The sequence below is a fragment of the Labrus mixtus genome, chromosome 7, assembly GCF_963584025.1.
Source record: "Labrus mixtus chromosome 7, fLabMix1.1, whole genome shotgun sequence".
Classification (NCBI taxonomy): Eukaryota; Metazoa; Chordata; class Actinopteri; order Labriformes; family Labridae; genus Labrus; species Labrus mixtus.
Genome location: NC_083618.1, coordinates 15855094 through 15874332, shown reverse-complemented (window position 1 = coordinate 15874332; position 19239 = coordinate 15855094). Strand labels below are relative to the sequence as shown.

The window sequence follows — 19239 nt, the reverse complement described above, 5'->3', positions numbered from 1 at the left end:
TAAACTGTAATCAAACATCTAGACTATGTGATGATTATCTATTGCTTCATTTACGGAAAAGAGTTGTTCTTTGTTTAGGCACACGGAGAGGAATTAGCAGGCTGGTTTAAGTGCTTTCTCATCACTAGTATCCGGCCAAACTGTTCAAAAATGCTGTGCAATAGAATTTAAGAACCAAAAAAGGAAGTGATTCTGATTTTTACTGGGAAACAACCTGATGACTGATCAGGATTTCCTCAGACAAAACCAGCTGCTGCAGTCTGCTGAGGTCTAAATCAAGCCAGCATACAGTGACTCATTCATTCATTTACCAGCTCAAAGATTAGGAATAGACTAATGACAGCTCTTCACACTTCTGAAGTCCCACACAGACTACTTACGAAAAAGCTTGTTTGACTGACTGGTTGTCACAGGGAGCACTTCCTTATCGGACAATGGGTATATTTTTATCCCAAGATATCGAGAAATAACACAACCACAAACTCTGAGAAGTTGTACAGAAACACTACACACAAAAACCCCTTTGAACATATAATGATAAATCCAGGTAAGGTCGTTATTATGTTGTTATTATTGTTTTGTATTGTTATGCTGTTTTTATGTTTGGTCTTCTGAGTGTGATGTGATTTGATTGGGATGTGAGGATTTCTGAGCTTGTAATGCAAGACAAACGGACAATTAAGTGTTAGTTATTATTATCCATCAGCACAGGAGCACCGCAGGGTTGTGTTAGTTCTCCAGTTCTTTTTACCCTACATACTAACTATTGCACCATCAGCCTCCCAGGTAATTTCCTTTTTACGTTTTCGGACGACACTGCCATTCTCAGCCTGTTGTACAAGGACCCGTCATCGTATTTCACTGAGGTACAGACTGTTGTTCAGTGGTGTCATGCTAACTACCTTGTTGTAAATGTAATTAAAACAGAGGAGATGGTGCTGGATCCTCCATCTGTGAGAGATCATACCCCTGTTTTTATCCATGACAAAAGAATCAACTAGGTCAGGTACCTACAGGTATCTTGGTGTACATCTTGATAATCTGTTTAGCTGGAAAACTCATTTGTTCAATGTTGATCATTTGTGTTCTCGTTTACAGGAAAGACTGTACTTCTTACGTAGACTCAGGGAGTTTGGTGTTGACCATAAGATCATGTTTTTGTTTTATCAGGCCGTGTTGGAGAGTATCCTTAGATACGGGGATGTCAGCATGGTACGGTAACCTCTCTGTTCAGTTTAAATCTAAACTCGCTCGTCTGGTGAAGGCTGCCATGAAGGTGATGGGGAGGACTGAAAACCTCTCCCTACAGCTAATATATGAGCAGTCTGTTCTCAGACTGGCACAAAGAGTGTTCTCTGACCCGTCTCACATCCTCCACTCTGAGTACGAGCTTCTACCTTCTGGCAGACGATACAGAGTCCCCCGATGTAAACTGAACCGCTTTAAAAACTCTGAATAATGTTTTGTAAGGATGTGTGGGTTGTGCATGGTGTCCCTGTATGCTTTTTATATGTTCTTACCTTTGTTATTTTATCTCTCATGCAGTATTTTTGCAGATCTTGTGCAATATGGGTAATGTGCAATATATGTGGTGCTGTTCTGTATTGGTAAGTGCCTTTTTGTCCAGGTGTGGATGTGGTTTTGCTATTGTTTTTCATTTATTGATTCGAGTGGAAGCAGCTGATTGTTTTGCAGCACTTTGAGTCCAAGACAAATTTCCCCAAGGGGAAAATAAAGTGTATCTTATCGTATTATTGGCACGTACACTCAGAATAAACAGACCCTTTTACAGAAAACCTTTTTTTCTGTCAATTTCTTGAAAAAAAGTTCTTCTTAAAGAATCTGTTGGACCCTGATCTGCCTGGAGAGGGGGCTCTCTCTCCAATTCTGCCTTCCAAGGTTACTTAAGTTCTCTGTATGTGTTGGATTCCTTTCATTAAAGCACAATACAGGACCAACACCCCTGATGACAGTGTTGTATTCAACTTTGTAGATAAAGCAGGGTCGCCTTTGCTGCAGGCAAACAAACTCGTAACAAACTACCGCTGATGTAAGCAGCTTCATCTGAGGTGACATTACAACAAAAAAATCAAAGCTATTATGCAACACTAATCAACCTTACTTGTGTACATGCATAGTGACAAGAGAAGTATGTGTGCCACTGGGCCTTTATGACTAACACTGTGTGTTGTGAACTTTTAAACACACACTCATACACACCTGGCTCAGAGCTGCTGCAGGGGCTGGAGGGGGTCTTTAAAGCAGGACACAGTTGGATTTCTTTTTTGCCTTCTTCTTTTCCACTGGCGTTTTCCTATTTATCTGTCGGACCAGGTCATAGAAGATCTAAGAAGGTACAACAAAGAGAAAAAAATGATTATTATTGTTGAAGCGTTGGTTCTCTTAACCAGGCAGGTGCTTACAAACAGTGGCACCTTTAAGCAATTACTTAAGCTGCATCACTAAATGGATTGGTGCCTTTCACATTAAGTTTAATAATAGTGAAGCTACCACTGATAGTTTTAATCCAGCTGAGCTTGTTACTACCTGTATCCAAGGTAAACCATACTGGTCCCCAAACCAAACTTTGATGAAGGTACTGGATCAGCTTATGCATTTAATATTGTGTCAACCAGTAAAGGGATTTCTTTGTTCCCCCATGCAGGGGGTACCAGTGATTTGTCTCTGATCATACTCACATCGAGTACGTTGATCTTTGACTTAGCAGAGGACTCTAAAAAGGCACAGTGGTTCCACTGTCTGGCCAGGTTCTGGCCCTGCTCCTTTCCCACCACACGCTCATCCTCCAAGTCGCACTTGTTCCCCACCAGGATCATCGGCACCTGAGGGTGAAGAGAAATTAAGTACTAATCCAAAAGTTAAGGGGAGGGGGGGGTCAATTATACATTTGTATGGCAAAATTAATTCATCAGTTATGTTACAATATTATCAAGACCTAGGGGCTAATATAACATATTATATATGATGAGAAATGCAAACAGGGATGTATCTGTGATTTTTTTACAAAAGGAAAAAGGAACAGGTAGAGAGGACGATAGGAGAGGGAGTAAAGAAAAGTTTATTTATATTGAGTCTGGAGTTTAGAGTAGAAAGTTAAAGAGACATAGGAAATGACATTCATTATATGAGAACAATGTTAAGGTAGACCATGTGTATAGACAAGAAAGTTAAATATGCAGAACGGCTTTGGAACGTTTAAATCAAGAAAAACTTTATTTATTCGTTTTCAGCCAATAATCCACAATCAGCAAAAATAGAACAATAAGAATGGAGTTGTAAAGAATGCTGAAGTTTAGATTGTGTTAAAATGGTGTTTTGTGTAAGAGAATTTCACAACACATAATGGGAAACAAAGGTTTTAATAAACAGACATTGCAGTGACTGCTTATGTAGAAAAAGCCTTGAGAGGCATCTTGTTAACATTTATCCTCCTAAGCCACTGCATAAAGAAAACAGGATCAGTTCCATAGTTCAAATAATGTGTGATAAATTCATTCCCTCAGTTAGTTTGACGTCCTCCCCTTCAAAGCAACTACAAATCCGAGACTGATAACAGACACTTAACTTGTGTAGATCGTCGGAGTACAAGAGTGGACACATAATTACAAACGGTTAGTAAGTTGAGTCTATTAGTTTGAATTTGAAGTTTTACATATCAGTGATAGAGGAGATTAAAGAATCAATATAAACTTTCTGTTTAATTTCCTTGAACAGGAATTCCTTTAAGAGCTAAACTTAAAGGAAACACACAGAGAGAGAACAGACAAGAAGTCGGATTGGTTTTGGAATCTCCCAAACAGCCAGCGCTTCTGCTTTTCGTGCCCTGAGTCAGATGTTTTAACAGCCAAGGTCAAAAAACAAAAAACTTTCTGAGGAAGAGAGAATATTCTGGGCAAAAACCTCAGCTCTAACTGTCACAGTGGGCAAAGACGGGAGGCAGTCAGGGTGTCGGGATGCGTCTCATCCTGCCTGCTGTTTCCTGACCGGCTATCTAGGGAGCACGCTGGCCCTGAGGAAGTCATGGCAGCCCCGCCCAGCCAGGATAACATCGCTTTCCTTCCTGAATGTTTTCGAATGTTTCAGCTGGATTCCACGCTCTGGCTGCTCTCTGGAATTACATGATAGTGTGAGACTGTTTGTTTGTGTGTGTGTGTGTGTGCGTCTGTGTGTGGGTGCTTGACTTCACTCAGCATGCAGTGTTCTTTCACATTTAAGCTTGGCTTTACTATACCACCCACATTTAAAAAGTATTGACAACAGACAAGGGCTCAAGTTTGAGGACGAGTTTGGTGTTTTTTTCTAATTTTTGAGGAGCTTGCAGGATATTTGTGTTTGCGGTACAGCTTAGCAAGCAAGAAACATTTTCAAGTAGTGGGAAATTCTGCATGCAGCACAGCAGGCTCTAATAGTATATCTGAAAGGATAAATCTTTTCAAAGTGGGCATGCAAGTAATACATCTATGCATGGGGAATTCTGCCTTCCCTCCCTTCTCCTTTTCTGCAAAACAGCCCCCAGACGAGTCTTGTGAATCTGGCAAAACTGGATATTTGTCAGCTAGAACCCTGATATGCACAAACTTGCCCAAAACTACCCCATCCCACCCCATCCCACAAACAAGACTACTGCTCAGAGGTTGGTTTTTGACAGCATTATGGCCTCATTTCTCCAGAAAATGTCAAAAGTCTAGACTGGTAACTCCAGGGTCTTTACTCCTTTTCTCTCTTGCTCTCTATCTGGGCTGAGGGGCAGACGACAGGAAGCTGTGATGTTTAGATTAACCCCGTGGAGGTTGCTGCTTGATGTTTGATATCCAAACAAGCCCTCACTCTGGACTGCTGAACGACATTTCTCCCAAGGGGTCCTGGGAGAACTAGTGGTATGCCCTCCTAACACAAACCCTGAGCCAAGCTGAGATGAAAAGATGGATAGAGAGAGAGAGGAAGAGGGATGGTAGGACGGGAGGTATGCAAGGGAAAGAAAAATGTTCAGTGTCAGCAGCACACGACGCAGCATTAGCCTACTTGAAGAATCCACACAGCCCACAGAGAATCTGTTCAGATGCTGTTAACATGCTACAGACAGGTCCTGTCCCGCCCACACTGGCATGCTACAGACTGGATTGTTGGGAGCACAGAACAGGGGGAGTATGGAGTAAATGAATGGAGCCAGTCGTTGCAAATAGAGCAGTGAGTCACAAACATGGAGTCAGGCATTAGTAGCATCCAAGTCACACAAGCAGAGACGTAGATGGCCCAGAAAAGTCATAAGACCTCTCTTACATAAAAAAAATGTGGAAGGAAGTACAGGAAGTGAGCTTTTAATAAACTGCTCACTTACTTTATTCTTCACTCATCACTATTACTTTTTTTAAGGGCTGTGGAATCTGTCCGTACAGTGCTCAATGCTCAGTCATTAAAAGGCTTTTTAAATGAGCTTGGCAATAGGAAGTAGGTCTGTACATTTTGCCAGCTTTGCAGCAAATGGTGTGTGGAAGAGCTGAGAATGAGAACAGCTGTAGCTGCAACAGCAATGTCTGCTTTCGCTCTGCAATCACTTGAAAAGCTTTCTCGGAATAAAAAATGAGCGCTCGTGGATGGAAAAAAAAGAAGACATTATAAGCATTTCCTTTGGTTGTGCATTCCTGCATGAGGAAAAGAAAGATAAACAGATGTCGCGGCCATCAGAGGTAAAGGCTCGAATCACTAAAAAGACTGATAGCTGACAGAGCAGAGGTGATAGCCAGATAATCACAAATGTTTAAGACATTCAGGGCACATAGTTGAAGAAGAAAAGGCCAATAACTGTTTTCTTGCATGTTAAAGGAGCCACTGATCCTTAGATCCATCTGTTAGCCTGAGGCTAACCTCAGCTCCCTAACCACAGAGGCTCTAATGAAGTACCACAGCCTCACAATCCTGTGTGTTTCTGATGAGTTGAGGCTTTCCTTTCACATCACCCCTGACAGTCCAATCACCCACACAGAGTGCCAGACCACAGTAAGACCACAGGGCCGTCCATAGAGGCGAGGAGGGAGCAACAGGCGATGAAAAGGCCAGTCAAAACAAAACGCACAGGAGAACACTGGCACAGACAGTGAAGAAAGTGGGGCAAGATGGACCAGAAGAGAGATGAAGACTGAAAAGACTTCTACGCCAGGCTGCATTAGGGCTATTAAGATAGTTGACAGGGAACAGAGAGAGAGAGAGGGGGTTATGGTAACATTCATTCCCTCTAGAGATCACCAAAAAAGGGCATCTACGATCCTGCTGACGCAGTATCTGCCCCAACCAGAGAGGGGATGGAGGGCTTACTCACTCAACAGCCTCAAAATCTGACCAGAGATACAGAAATATGGAAATGTGCTTTTGACAAACGGTAAACTAATGAGATGACGCATCCTCCTTTTATTTGCAGGGTCACAGATCCAAGCTGACAGGCAGACCATGAGGGGAAAACCACATTGTATGTATAAAATGCTAAACTTAGGGTGGGAGATTTAACTAACCAGAGAAATTCCTCTTTCTTTTACTGGACTCTTGGTTAAGTTTGGGATGTGGCTCTGTGTCTGTGATGACCACAGATGAAGTAATCAAACCACAGGGACCTGTGTGACGCTAATAACAGCCAATGCTAGACTACTTATAGCAAACAAGTCTCACCTAGTGATTTCTCATTGTTTTCACTCTACAGACAACACAAGAATAATAGCACGATACTATCAGCATTATGTCGAGGTAATACTAATTTGTGGTTTAAGATCCATAAATACCATGTTGAATGGTAACCATAGCAACAGTACAATCTGGTTCAGAACAATGTAGGAGGTTGAGAAAAAGAGGTGGTTGTAACCTATCTGTACTACTTCTCACTCTCAGTCTCTACAAACCATTCATCCCTTATTTAGAAGAAATATTAAATATATTAAACTACAATTTGTGTGTGTTCTGATTACTTACATCCTCTGTGTCCTTTACTCGTAGAATCTGTTCTCTCAGGTCCTGGAGGTCGTTGAAGGTGGACTGTGCTGTGATGGAGTAAACCAGGGCGAAGCCCTGGCCATTCTTCATGTACAAGTCCCTCATTGCTGTGAACTGCTCCTACACAGCAGAAGAGTAAAGAAAAGACTCAGCAAATAAAAAACAGAGAGCATATGAGTGTTTTCCATTCACTGATCATTTCCATATCAAGTAACAAAGTCACATTGGTGTGACCTCCTCTAGAATTCACTAGTTGTAGATTAAGTGCAGTAGAACTGCAGAATATATGTCTAATGTATCTTCAGCAACAAAAACAAAAACATAAAGCATATTGCTGCATATCAGAAAACATGTACCCCAATACATCTGTAGTAGGCCCAGTCCAATAAGATCAGCTGAACAATATGTCAACCAGGTTTTAGTCTGAACTGACAGTGACACAGGATCATGTTCCAAGGGACCAGTATAATCAAAAACTGACCCCTTAACAAAAGCAGACATATCTTTTATAATATAGAAACCTATCAGAAAGATGTCTAGACATTTCATTCAAAAGGCACAAATGTCAACCTCATGTTGGAGATATTAGTCGAGACTTGTCGGTCCGGGCCAAAGTGGTGGCCTGACCCGTTTGACCAACCAGCATTACAGACCAAATGTCAGCGTTCAATACAGACACTCAGGGAGCCTTATAAACAGAAAAACAGGCTCTGAGCAGAGATTTCAGTGGTGTGGAGTTGACTTACTGTGCCTGCTGTGTCGAGAATTTCAAGCATACATTGCTGTCCGTCTACCTCCACTTGCTGCAAGAGAAAGAAAAGGGCGACATTTATATAATGTAAGGCGTCATTTCAGGTCAACTGACACTCTTTATTTAAATACTACAGACAATACAAAGCCAGCAGAGGGAGAGTGAGATTGAGAACTAAAATAGATGAGAAGAGAGAAAATGGAAGAAGAAAGAAAAACAACAGAGAGGTAGAGATGAGAAAAAACACAAGAGCACAATATGATGACGTGAACCTGCAGGGCAGCTGCTAACAATCAGTTCATTCCTCTCCCCCATTCCGTCTCCCCGCCCCCAACCCCCACCTCGAGGGACACTCACCTTTCTGTACGAGTCTTCTATTGTCGGGTCATATTTTTCCACAAAGATTCCCTGTACAAACTGAACTGTCTGTAAGAGAAGACACAGAGCAAGCACACGTCAGCTCAATGTGCCCTCTGTGGCACACAAAAAAAAACATCCTCTCTGACAAATATGGCTGGAGTGCCATTTTTCCTTGATGTGTTACTATGACAACTGTGGAGGCTATTAAACATACTAAATACAAACATTTTAATATAGTTGGCTGCAAAAAAAGTACTCTGATTAGGTTTTTTGACGGTGCCGCACTCACATAAGGCAATCCATACCGTGCCTAAATTCCAGATCTTTTGACAAGTATGAGTGCTAAAGCACGCTACACTTCCTTGGCCCTGGCACGCTTAGAAGAGGTGGGCTTCGGCACGGTACAGTTCATGCACGAGCACAAGCTGGAGTACACAACATGGACAGCCTGCCTAAGCACGCTTCATAATTACGTAAAGCCATGTTTGTGTTGCATTACAACGTTATGTACAGAGGTAACCTTGCTCAGGCCCGGTTAGTGCTGGAGCAGTGTGACTGCAGGCCAGCGGGGGAATGGGGAGGGGGGACATAGGCTTAATCGTGGTAGGGGATGACTTTGCCTCGTCAGCCCTTAGAGAAATGACATGGCAAATTTAAAGTCCTAGTTAGGACCAGGGTTAAATGTAGCCTTTTCACGCGCAGTTATCCAGCAGATCAAGATATTAACAGCCAAATGTCGGCAGGGAAATCTGCCATATTGTGTTTCCAACACATGGACAGTATTTGCAAACCAGTTTTTAACCCCCTGCAATTTTGTATCTTCATAAGATCGCCACTCATAGATACACTAATGTAGAGTCTCCCCTTGCTCTCAAATTTACCTTCTCTTTGGAAGCCTTAATGAAGATTGCTGGGCGTTTTGAACTTAGCTAAATAAAACCATGATATGTGAAAATCAGTCGCATGTCAGGCAGAGTTGTCCTAAACACAGTACCAAGAGGACTTTTAAGACATTCTTGCATGGTAATTAATTAATAATGGCGTTTGTGGGTTTTACTGCTATATAATGTTGGTTATTAGGTGTATATGGCATTTCAAAGCATACAGTATGTCCTGTAGTTGTTCTTTATGACCTGAATTCCTGGCATGTCATCGTCCAAATTGGCCATCATAAGAAAGTCCAGTGTAAACTCTGGTGGAGACTGTGCTATTTTTACACTCTGCACTCAATTGAGGTTTACATTAGGGGTAGGCGAGTTCAACTGATTATATCTTTACAGTGTAAACATGTCCGCCTGCCAGTTTGGGGGATTAACCTGACACCTGGTAGAAGTTAGCTTAGCGGGCACGTCACATGGACATCTGGCAACATTTTTAAAACAAATGTGGAAAAAAAAAAAAAAAAGTACATATATCTCATCTTCATCAAATCAAAGACAAAAAGGGTGAAATAAGGTTTTACAATTCAAATCCATCACATTGAATTTTTCTTTATGTGTAAACAGGAGGTGCACGAATCCAGAAGTAATGACAAGCAAACAAATGTGTAGTTCCAAGTGAACACTACTTCTGCTAATCCTGAAAGAACATTGCATTACATTGAACAAGATAAAGTGAACACTAGCATGATGTTGTTAAAAGTTCAAATCAAAATCGAATAACTTACAGTCTCATACTTGTTTCTCTGTGATATTAATGCCCTAACGTTTCTTTTTAAACAGATGTCTTCAAAAATGTACAGGGAAACCGTGTTTCTTGTTTAAATCACAGACCAACAAAGTGTTGCGGAAACACTTCAGAGGTGTTAAAGAGTTAGGAGGTTGGGGGGGGGGGGCAGGAAAAGAGTTCAGGAGGGAATACTCACCAGAGCGGACTTGCCCACACCTCCAGAGCCTAACACCACTAGCTTGTATTCACGCATGGCGGGTTTGCTTCACCGGACAGCCCAACAATCTGCACTGGACAAATGGGAAAGGGGAGAGGGCAAATTAAGATATAAAAAAAATGAGAAAAGTTCAAAAATCAAAGATAGAAAAACAAACAAAATATAGCTTTTTTCCCACCCAGGCTTAACAAAAGGTATTTTCCCAGTCTGGTCTCTGAGATTTTCCACTCCAGAAAGGAAGGATTCTAGATTCTAGTCATTCCTGGAGGTTATGGACAAGAAGAAGCACAACAATGGAGGGAACACCCATAAGTGGAGCTGCTTCAGGGTGGAGGAGGTGAAGAGTATGTGACCCCTCTCTAACACAAACCAGCTGTGGTGTGTGTAGGGGGAACTGAAGGGGAGAGGATATGTGGAGCTGGCAGATATTCCTCCTAATGACACAATCATCTGGCCTTCAAACACCAAAACACACCCTGCTGTCAGATGTTTTAGTCACTCACTCATTACTGCTGTTGTAAAACAGAGAGAGATGAAGTCAGACTTTCAGACTGATAACAGAAAACAGCTGAGGGAAGTGATAACTGCGAGGGGGAGGATATTGTGAAATCCCTGAAATATCCCTTTAAGGGTCGTGGAGGCTTCGAAGCACTGGCACACACTGTGACGAAAAGTCAGTTGGGTTAGCCAACTGGGTCACTACGAGTTGGGCTTCAGAGATGACAAGACGGCTTCGCTGAGGTTGAACTGTGGCTGGGTGAAGTGGGGGATTTCTGGTTCTCTTACAACTTCCTTAATTTGTATCAAGACTACATTTTTTTGTTGTCTAACTGTTAGTTTTTTTGTAAAAATCACAAACTCCAAACTTATCAAGAAGTAAGAGTTTAAATCTGTGCAATGCTTTTAACAATGTCTTTAGTTTAAGAAAAGCCTTACTTTCCCAGCCCATATAAGCTTAAACAATTAGATTTGTTAATAAATCCAATATTTGAGTAGAAAAAATCCCTTCGATATCTGGACTGTTTTTTTTATATTTATATCTGGTTTCCTTTGGCTACAAATTAGAAAACTGGAAACGGGATAACTAAATGTCTTAGGTTTGTGTGATGAGATCATTTTCATTTCCATTCCATTGTCTGCACCTGCTCCTGCACGTAATAAAGCATTAACAGATCAAAATCATAAAAGGGTGCAAACCAGCATTACAACATAGACTAAGGTTGATGCAGCTTTTTGTATTAGTCTGCTGTACTTAATTTTGTTAAAGCACTGTCTAATTAAAGAGAGAGTTCAGGTTTATCAGACTGTTGTTCTATTACAGTGTTTCCCCTACCATTATATTAAGGGGGCGGCCCGCCCCCCCTTGATGGTCAAGTTCATTTTATTTTCTATATAGCGCCGGATCAAAACAGAAGTCTTAAGGATACCTTTCCTATAGAACCGGTCTATACCTTGTCCTTTTATTAAACAAACTAAATAGCCTCATGTTATTTATCTTATTTACACAACGGCATGTCATTTCTGTCTCTACATGGTCGCGGCCCAAGTTCAAGTCCAACCTGCGGCACAAATATCTCACTCCCCTCTCTATCCTGAATTTGTACTATGTCCACTGTCCTGTCCAAACGTACTGGTGAAAGAGGGAAAACAGAGATGGTAAAACATCAGATGTCTTCATCTGCACACCAGAAGAGTGTGATGTGGAAACCAGAAGATTAAACTTTTCAGTCAAGAGTTGAAAAATGCACCATTTGGCATCAAAGCTAAGTGAGAAAGTAGCTAATGTTAAATCAAGTCTCAAGAAAGACAGTATGGCTTTGCTTGATGATAAATCCTTTTAGCAAACCATCAGAAGCCAATTGGCTACCATTCAGGGAGGCAAATGCTCCCCTCCTACACTGTTCTTTTTAAAGCATACACAATCCAAATACTCGGGGGGGGGGGGTAAGACTGGACTAAAGACCTCCAACTTCAATCACAAGCAGTGACCATGTGGGATATGAAGCCTTGAGTCTGAATAATTCATACTCACTAATCCTCTACACACATAAAGAGAAGTTCACCTTGCACGATCAGGGAGGAGCCCGATGGGAGGGAAAATAAAAGAACTGCGCTGAACGAGGGTTTGCAAACGGTCTCTGCAGCAGCTCTCATGTAAACAGTCAAGTACAGAGTCAAGTGCATGCACAGTGTCGCATATGAAGTTAGCATACAGACAATGTCACGCTTAGATTTAGACTAGGCCTCGCTTGTCAGCTATCCACACATTATGGTTCTTGTTTGGACACTGAGGGGGTCAGAACTTTTCATGAGCTGTTTTCACATATGCACTCCGGATAATATCTAGATAATTACAGGAGGACCGCTCCGGAGATTCTCCCGACCTAGTCGTTCACATATGCTCCTCACAGCGGGGGACTATCTGTCAGTGGGGAAGGGGGTCGGGGGATTTCCCAAGGTAAGACGTGACGTAAAAAAACAACGTGGAAGTAGCGGCCGAAGCAACAGAGTCCGCTACACGATGCTATAATGAGAATATTTGCCTTTATATCAATGCTATGTGTAGTCCAATGGAATGACAACATCCACAAAAGAGTGGAGAACAACATACTGACGAACAGAAAACATAATGCAGCCGTTTAATTACATACACGGAGATCGTAGTGGTCACGTGCAGACATGTTAGGCAGTCACTGTATATAAACGTCATTCTCTTCCCATTGGCTCGAGTTGAAATCTCCGGAGTATATGCTGCCGCGTTCAGACATGAGCTCACTCTGACTTTCTGCGGAAACAATACTAGGGGTCTGGCTGGAGAAACTCCGGGTAAAGTCCGCGCGAAAAATGCAGCTGTTTGCGTTCACATATAGCCTAAAGCCCCTCCGGGTAGCCAAATCTCTGGAGTTTTTCAGGAGATTTCCGTATGTGTGAAAAGGGTTACAGAGGACATCTGTTTTTCAGAAAAAAATGATGAAATCATGAAATCATGAAATCGTTGTTGTGTAAACAGGGCCTTAGTCTTTACAGCTGCTACTTTCAGAACAATTTACAGCCACAGAACTCTTCTTTTACTCATATTGGACATCAGTTTAAACAAGTAGACCTGTTGTAAATGAGATGAAAATCTGTTCCAGCACATAGCCTATGTCAAAGCCCCAGACAGAGAGAAAGATAAGGGCTGTGGGCCAGTACACACACTTCATGTTGCTATTCTTTGCTGTAACTTGGAGAGGGGAGAATACTAGTTTACCTGATTGCTTAGCCACAATGCACTGTCATTGTAAATACCGACACGGGGAGGAGGTGGTGCCATTTCATCAGTGAGGCACTGGCTCTACTCTTAGTGTTGGAGCAAAACATGAAGTAGACCGGAGGACTCAATCTGAACCATTATCTGTCACAAATCACTATATTTTATTTACCCTTCACTGTGGCTGTGAGGCTGAGCAATTGGTGCTGACTTGTGTGTGCACTACAACCAAATGTGTGAAAAATCCATGTTGTGGCAGAACGCAAACCAGTGACAGTCCCCATACCGGTTTAATGTACAACCCTATTTAAACATTATCCAGAATGTATGACACATAAATACAGTAAAGAAGTGACCCTATTTTAGATTTATTGTAATCTTGATTTCCATTAGTAACCATAGTAACACACCAGCACAGCCTGCTACACACTGAAAGAGAGGAGAGACAACTGTTGAATGAGATCACTTTGAGCAGCATGTATGGAAATAAATGTTAATACTGTTAAACATCACTGACATCATCGACTCCCTTGTTTCACAAAGTCTCCTAAACAACAAAACTCCAGTTTTAAAACTTTTCACTTGCAATTCTGTTACCCAGACAGGTGAGCCAAGTGTGGAGGGGCATGTGAATGATGTAGCAAAACTATAGAGAGCAGAATAACATCGTCAGGAGCAGTTAAAACAACAGCCTAAGATTTGTATGTCTGATAGCTTCATTGTTTGACTCTCAGCATACAGTTTAGGATGCTGTCTTTAAAAAAAAAAGGTGGCTTGGCAGGTAGGTCACACCCCATGTAAGGAGGATATATAGAGGTTCAGTTTTGAATTAATGACTTCAAAGTTAGTAGTTTTCCTGTCAACTTGACTTGTACATAAACATGTCGTCCCTGTGTGAGATACATTTGCATGGGAAGTGGCAAATCATTTGCAGTAAAAGTTACAAGGAGGCTCAACTATTGTACAAATGCTTTACAAATAAAGACTAGGGAGCATTCACACCTAAGCCGTTTGGTCAGTTTGAAACAAACTCTGGTGCACTTTGTCGGATAACTTGTTCGGTAACTCTGGACTAAAGAACTAAACTCTGATCCACTTCCAAGTGGACCAACACGCGGTTCACCTTAGGCGAGAACACGATCCAAACCAAACACTGTCTGGAGGTGAACCAAAAAGGAGTGTGTTGTGTTTTGAATTTGGCCAGATATTTCAGAATAAACATCAAAAACATCAGACTAGTCTAAAGGTAAAAATATATATATATATATACATGGCTAATCATGTGCACGATGTCTAATGGGTTTGCCGTGCCTGGCTTGTGTTAGCATTTCCAAAAACACCAGCCATCAGTCCTCTTTGCAGGTTAACATCCACATGCCTGTGCCAAATGTTGAACATTGCCATAGATATGCCAGTTTAACCTGTTACAGCCAACATATCTCCATTATATCTCCATTTTAGATCAAAATACTGCAAACTGCGTTGCGCTGTTGTTTACCTCGCGGTCATAAGTGCAGCATTAGGCCGGATGGAAGAAGCCACTAACCAGAGCTACAGTCGCAACAAGTGGCTAGTACCAACGCTACACAACATTTACCAAGCTGCGCTTGACGAAGTGCAGTGTGGAAACAACTGAACCAAATGAAAAATGAAACAATGTTGCAACTTCACCCCAAACTTCGTATCTGGTGAAAGTGTGCTCACCTGTGTGAGCGCAAGTGTCTGTGTGTGTGTGCGAACGTGTGTGTGTGTATCGGGCTGCCCCCCTAATATAATGGTAGGGGAAACACGGCAATGAATATTTAGATTCATTGTATTGCAAAATATTGCAGATATTGTTCAAAGTTGGACCCCTTATGACTCTGCCTGTGTTCTTAGTGTTAACAACATCAATATATGCTAAATGGTTCCTTAAAGTTTAACTGCACCTGATACTTAACTTAAAAATAAAAGATTAAAAGTGTGTCTGAGCTTAAGCAAGAGCTACAGAACAAAATGTCTAAGCTTGTCTATGTGAAATGAGATTTCTGAGGAGTAGTGGTTGTGCGTGCTTGATGTCTACAAGAACACAAATTGCACCCTCCCCAACCCAAGTGACCTTACTGATGAAGGTTTTAACTAATTCTTCGTCATATCCAATCAGTGAACGACGCCGGCCTCCTTTGAAGCTTTTAGCTATAGTGCAACATTTTCTAGAAACAGTGGGCAGGACTGAAAAGTATGCTTGTGTTGTTGCAGTTTATCTACAAAACTTTCATCCCTGGAAAAAAATACACATAATGCTGCACTCTGCCTGCCTACACACACTCACACATTGCACACAAACTTGCAAGGCCATTTAAGGACATCTCTGTATAAAACCAAGCCCCTCTCTCTGTTACCATTTCCCTCAACAACACACTGTCATTCCCAACAAAACAAACACGCCGCTGCCGTTACTCGGCCCTCGTAGTAACGCCAGCAAATAAGGAGCGAGGGAAAGCCACATGCCACAGAAAACACGCTCCACCATGACATCACCGCATCACTCACCCTCTACAGCCAAAGGTATGTATCCATCTAGGGCTGGAAGTTGGACGAGGTGCTTGCTACTTGCAGGGAATATGCAGCCAAAGTGTCTGGAAAAAGTACATCTCACACTGGAGGACATTGAATTAAAGAGTAACTGAACTACAACACATAGTATCATCCATTTCCTGGTCTAGTGAGGCTAATCTGACAGCAGTGAAGCTGTCAAAACCCCTGACTCAGCACGGCGGTTCGATTGACAGCTGCCCTCTGTATCTTCCAACCAGTGGGGATGTTGAAAAATTTGCACACATCCGCTGGTTAAGCTGACAGCACGTTACAGCCTCTCGTGTCATTCCTTCCTATTTGCCTGCTTGTTAACCTGCTTTGGTGATGATCAATTTGAGGTTTAAGGGGAGAAAAAAACTGATGTAAGTTGTTCTCATTTAGTGTTTTTTGAATGCTGATAAGCTTCAGGTTACTCATTTCCTCACATCTTTTCTTCACACTGATCAAAGAAAGAGAACTATTAAATTTAGGGCGACTAACCCAGAAACTATACACAGCAGAATACCCGTCAAGGACTTAAATACAGAAGACAAAAGCAAAGACTCTTTTTTTTTTTTTTTTTAACAGCAAACTTGCTTTTAACGAATATCTTAAAAGATTCCCAGAACATTCAAACTATTTGAAGCCAATAACAGAGATGAAAATGTCTAAGACTGTTAAGTTATTTTAGTTGTGTTGCATTTAAGAACTGTGGTTAAAAATGCAGCTTAATCTGAACCTAAACAGAAATGTGTTTCTCTCCAATGACTATCTGAAATGTATTACTTCCAATAAGAAGGGTTATGTTTGGGTGCCCACTGTCTGCTTGTTGATGCTATGGGCTGGTTTTCATAAAAATTGGACAGAAGGACGAAGCTTGGGCAGAAGAAGAACACATCACATTTTGGCTATGATCTTATTCACAACAATACTCGTGAAATTGTAACACCTCTTTCTAAATAGAACTACATCCAGCTTACAAACAAGAACAAACTTAATCAATTTAAAGGTCAAGTTATTCATGATAACTCTTTATAACAAGATGCCATGCTTGTGATTTAACGTCTTTTTTGATTTATTTGAATATGTGTGTTACAACAACTGTCTATCATCCAAAAGTGTTTAAAACTTTCACAAATATGTATAGCATGTGAATTATATATGACACTTTTGAGTTATCGAAGTACAGAGTCAGACATATGATGCTGCACTTGATTATTTACATACCCTGTAAGACATTTGTGTAGTGAAACTACAGAAAATGTTCTTTATATAGGTTTAATTGCATAATTGCCCATAGCCGTATTTCCCTTTTTTGCATAGTTAGTGAAAACACTGTCGTAAGCAGAAGACTAGCAAGCAGTTGAGTTCATCAGAATGAATTAATTGGATGTATACCAATTTAGCCCCATCTCTTCCTCAACCTATAATTAGTGCCACCTTACAAAGTTCTTTACAGAGAAACTTCAGAGGAAATAGGGAATTTACAAGCCTGTAAAATAAACTGTTTACCACCAGAGCTTCTTACAGTGGCAGCTACTACTGGGATGTTTTCTAAAAAAAAGAAGCTGATCCTCATGTGTGACGGCTAAAACAGCATTAAATTAAATCGATCAAATCAAGATTTATGAGTATGACGTTTCTAGTGTCAAGGAAAAGATATTGAATCCAGGGAGATTTTTTTCCTCCGAGTACAAACTGATCTTTTTTTTTTAATGGAAGCCCATTTCCGCGAGTAAAAAAAATAAAAATGAAAATAATAAAGTCTCATAATTTCAACTTTTTATCTCATAATTTCGATTAAAAAAAATATTTTTTTAACTGGCGGAAATGGGCTTCCATATTTTTTTTACATAATCTTCTCTGTCAAAATTAAACCTGAAAGGACAAAAAAATGACTTGGAGGACAAAAAAAAAATCTGTTACTTAGTTTTACATTCTGACTACAACCCTGAACGCCCCTTTGAGTCAGAACAAAACTGCAGCCAGGCGCACTAAAACTTTGCTGTGACTAGATTATGACAAAGATCTGTAAGTGACAAACACCATCAGCTCAATGCATCTGCTGCTGGGGGCCTTGACCTGCTGTAACCACATCCTCTTTCCAAAGCACAAGAAGGCCTCATGCTGATAGGATGGAAAAGGAGTAGCTACCTTACTAAAATAACCTCTTCCAGTCTCTGTTCCTGTTCAAAGACTCAAAACTGCAGGCTTGCTTAAAGAGAAGTGGGGTTTCACAGCATGTAGATAACCATCAAACCTGGACTGTAAGATTCAGGGTACACGATGAGTCGTGTGTATCAGAAATATCTACCATAATTAATAAAGTCGACCTGCTGTGTGTTTACAGTGTGAGGATGGAGTACACACCTTTCCTGTTTCACAACACTCCCCCCTGCAGCAGAAATAACTTTACAACCAGCTGACACCAAAATTGCTTGGACACACAGGCGAGAGAAAGTAAATTGCAGCTCCTGGGTTATCTCACTGTGCATCTACCTAATTTGCTTACGGCGGCAGCATATGCTTTATCACTCCAGGTCATGCTAAGTCCCTGCAATCTGTGTGCTGTGACTGTACACCCACAGAGCTGTAACTAAAGCTCCGTCGATGTGTGATTCATGTTAGCTTCCCATAACATTAATCAAATTCCGGTCAAATCATAAACCCCGCTTACTGATAAATCCTCTAAAACACCATAATCTTTAATCCAGCCATCTGAGACCGCGCGTATGTCCGTAAACAATCCAGCTTCACGCTAAACCCCGTTATCAAGCTCGTTAGCAGAAACGCCGCTAACTAGCTAGCTTTTAAGTGCTAGCTGCCAGGCTCGTTAGCATGCCAGCTAAGCTAGCCAGCCGACACCATTCCCTTTCCTACGGTAGTACAACCAAAAAAAACACAGCGACGTTGTCAGAAATACAACGCGACCGAGCGCGTTTTTACATCAGCTCAAGACATCAAGTTTTCCCAATCACAATGCATTAACAGTGAATTCAGCCGTAGAAAAGACACAGCGTATTGCTAACGTTACCTGCCCTTCCGCCTGGCCTTGACTAAAATGGGAGTGCTCACTCACACACACACACGCACACACACACACACACACACACACACACACACGCTCCGTTTTTTGTGTTTGCGGATCATTTATTTCACGTGTCCGACCTTTATAATGCACGCTATTCACGCTGCCCGGGGTCCTGCTTATTATCCCGTATCTACTGAGGCGAAATGCTCCGACGTAAAAGACTTATTTGACCGTGTTTAGCATGTAGTAAAGTTTGTCTTTTCCACTCACCGTTTCTACGCTCGCTGTCTTTCGCCGCTCCGCAAGTGTCACTTTGCCTCCGGCCTGTGTGCGCAGCAGACGTCACTCCCGACTATTTCTCATTTTTCTTAAAAGGGCATGACACATCGGCCACTCCACCGACATCA

The 19239-nt window shown here is 41.5% G+C and overlaps 1 protein-coding gene across 3 annotated transcripts in view; it reads right to left on the bottom strand.

The window, feature by feature from the left end:
• The window catches only part of LOC132978174 (ras-related protein Rap-1A-like), a 24857-nt gene extending 5618 nt beyond the window's left edge, over positions 1 to 19239 (bottom strand). The window contains exons 1-7 of one of the 3 annotated variants that reach the window (XM_061043275.1): positions 19103 to 19239; positions 9975 to 10068; positions 8108 to 8176; positions 7746 to 7802; positions 6979 to 7119; positions 2700 to 2843; positions 2221 to 2346 (exon numbers count right to left, since the gene is read on the bottom strand). In XM_061043275.1, the coding sequence (XP_060899258.1) occupies positions 2257 to 2346; positions 2700 to 2843; positions 6979 to 7119; positions 7746 to 7802; positions 8108 to 8176; positions 9975 to 10031 (558 nt within the window). In that variant the 5' untranslated portion in view covers positions 10032 to 10068; positions 19103 to 19239 and the 3' untranslated portion in view covers positions 2221 to 2256. Of the gene's footprint in view, positions 1 to 2220; positions 2347 to 2699; positions 2844 to 6978; positions 7120 to 7745; positions 7803 to 8107; positions 8177 to 9974; positions 10069 to 18835; positions 18925 to 19102 lie in introns of those variants that run through there. The other 2 variants (XM_061043277.1, XM_061043276.1) reach the window with 2 other exon arrangements.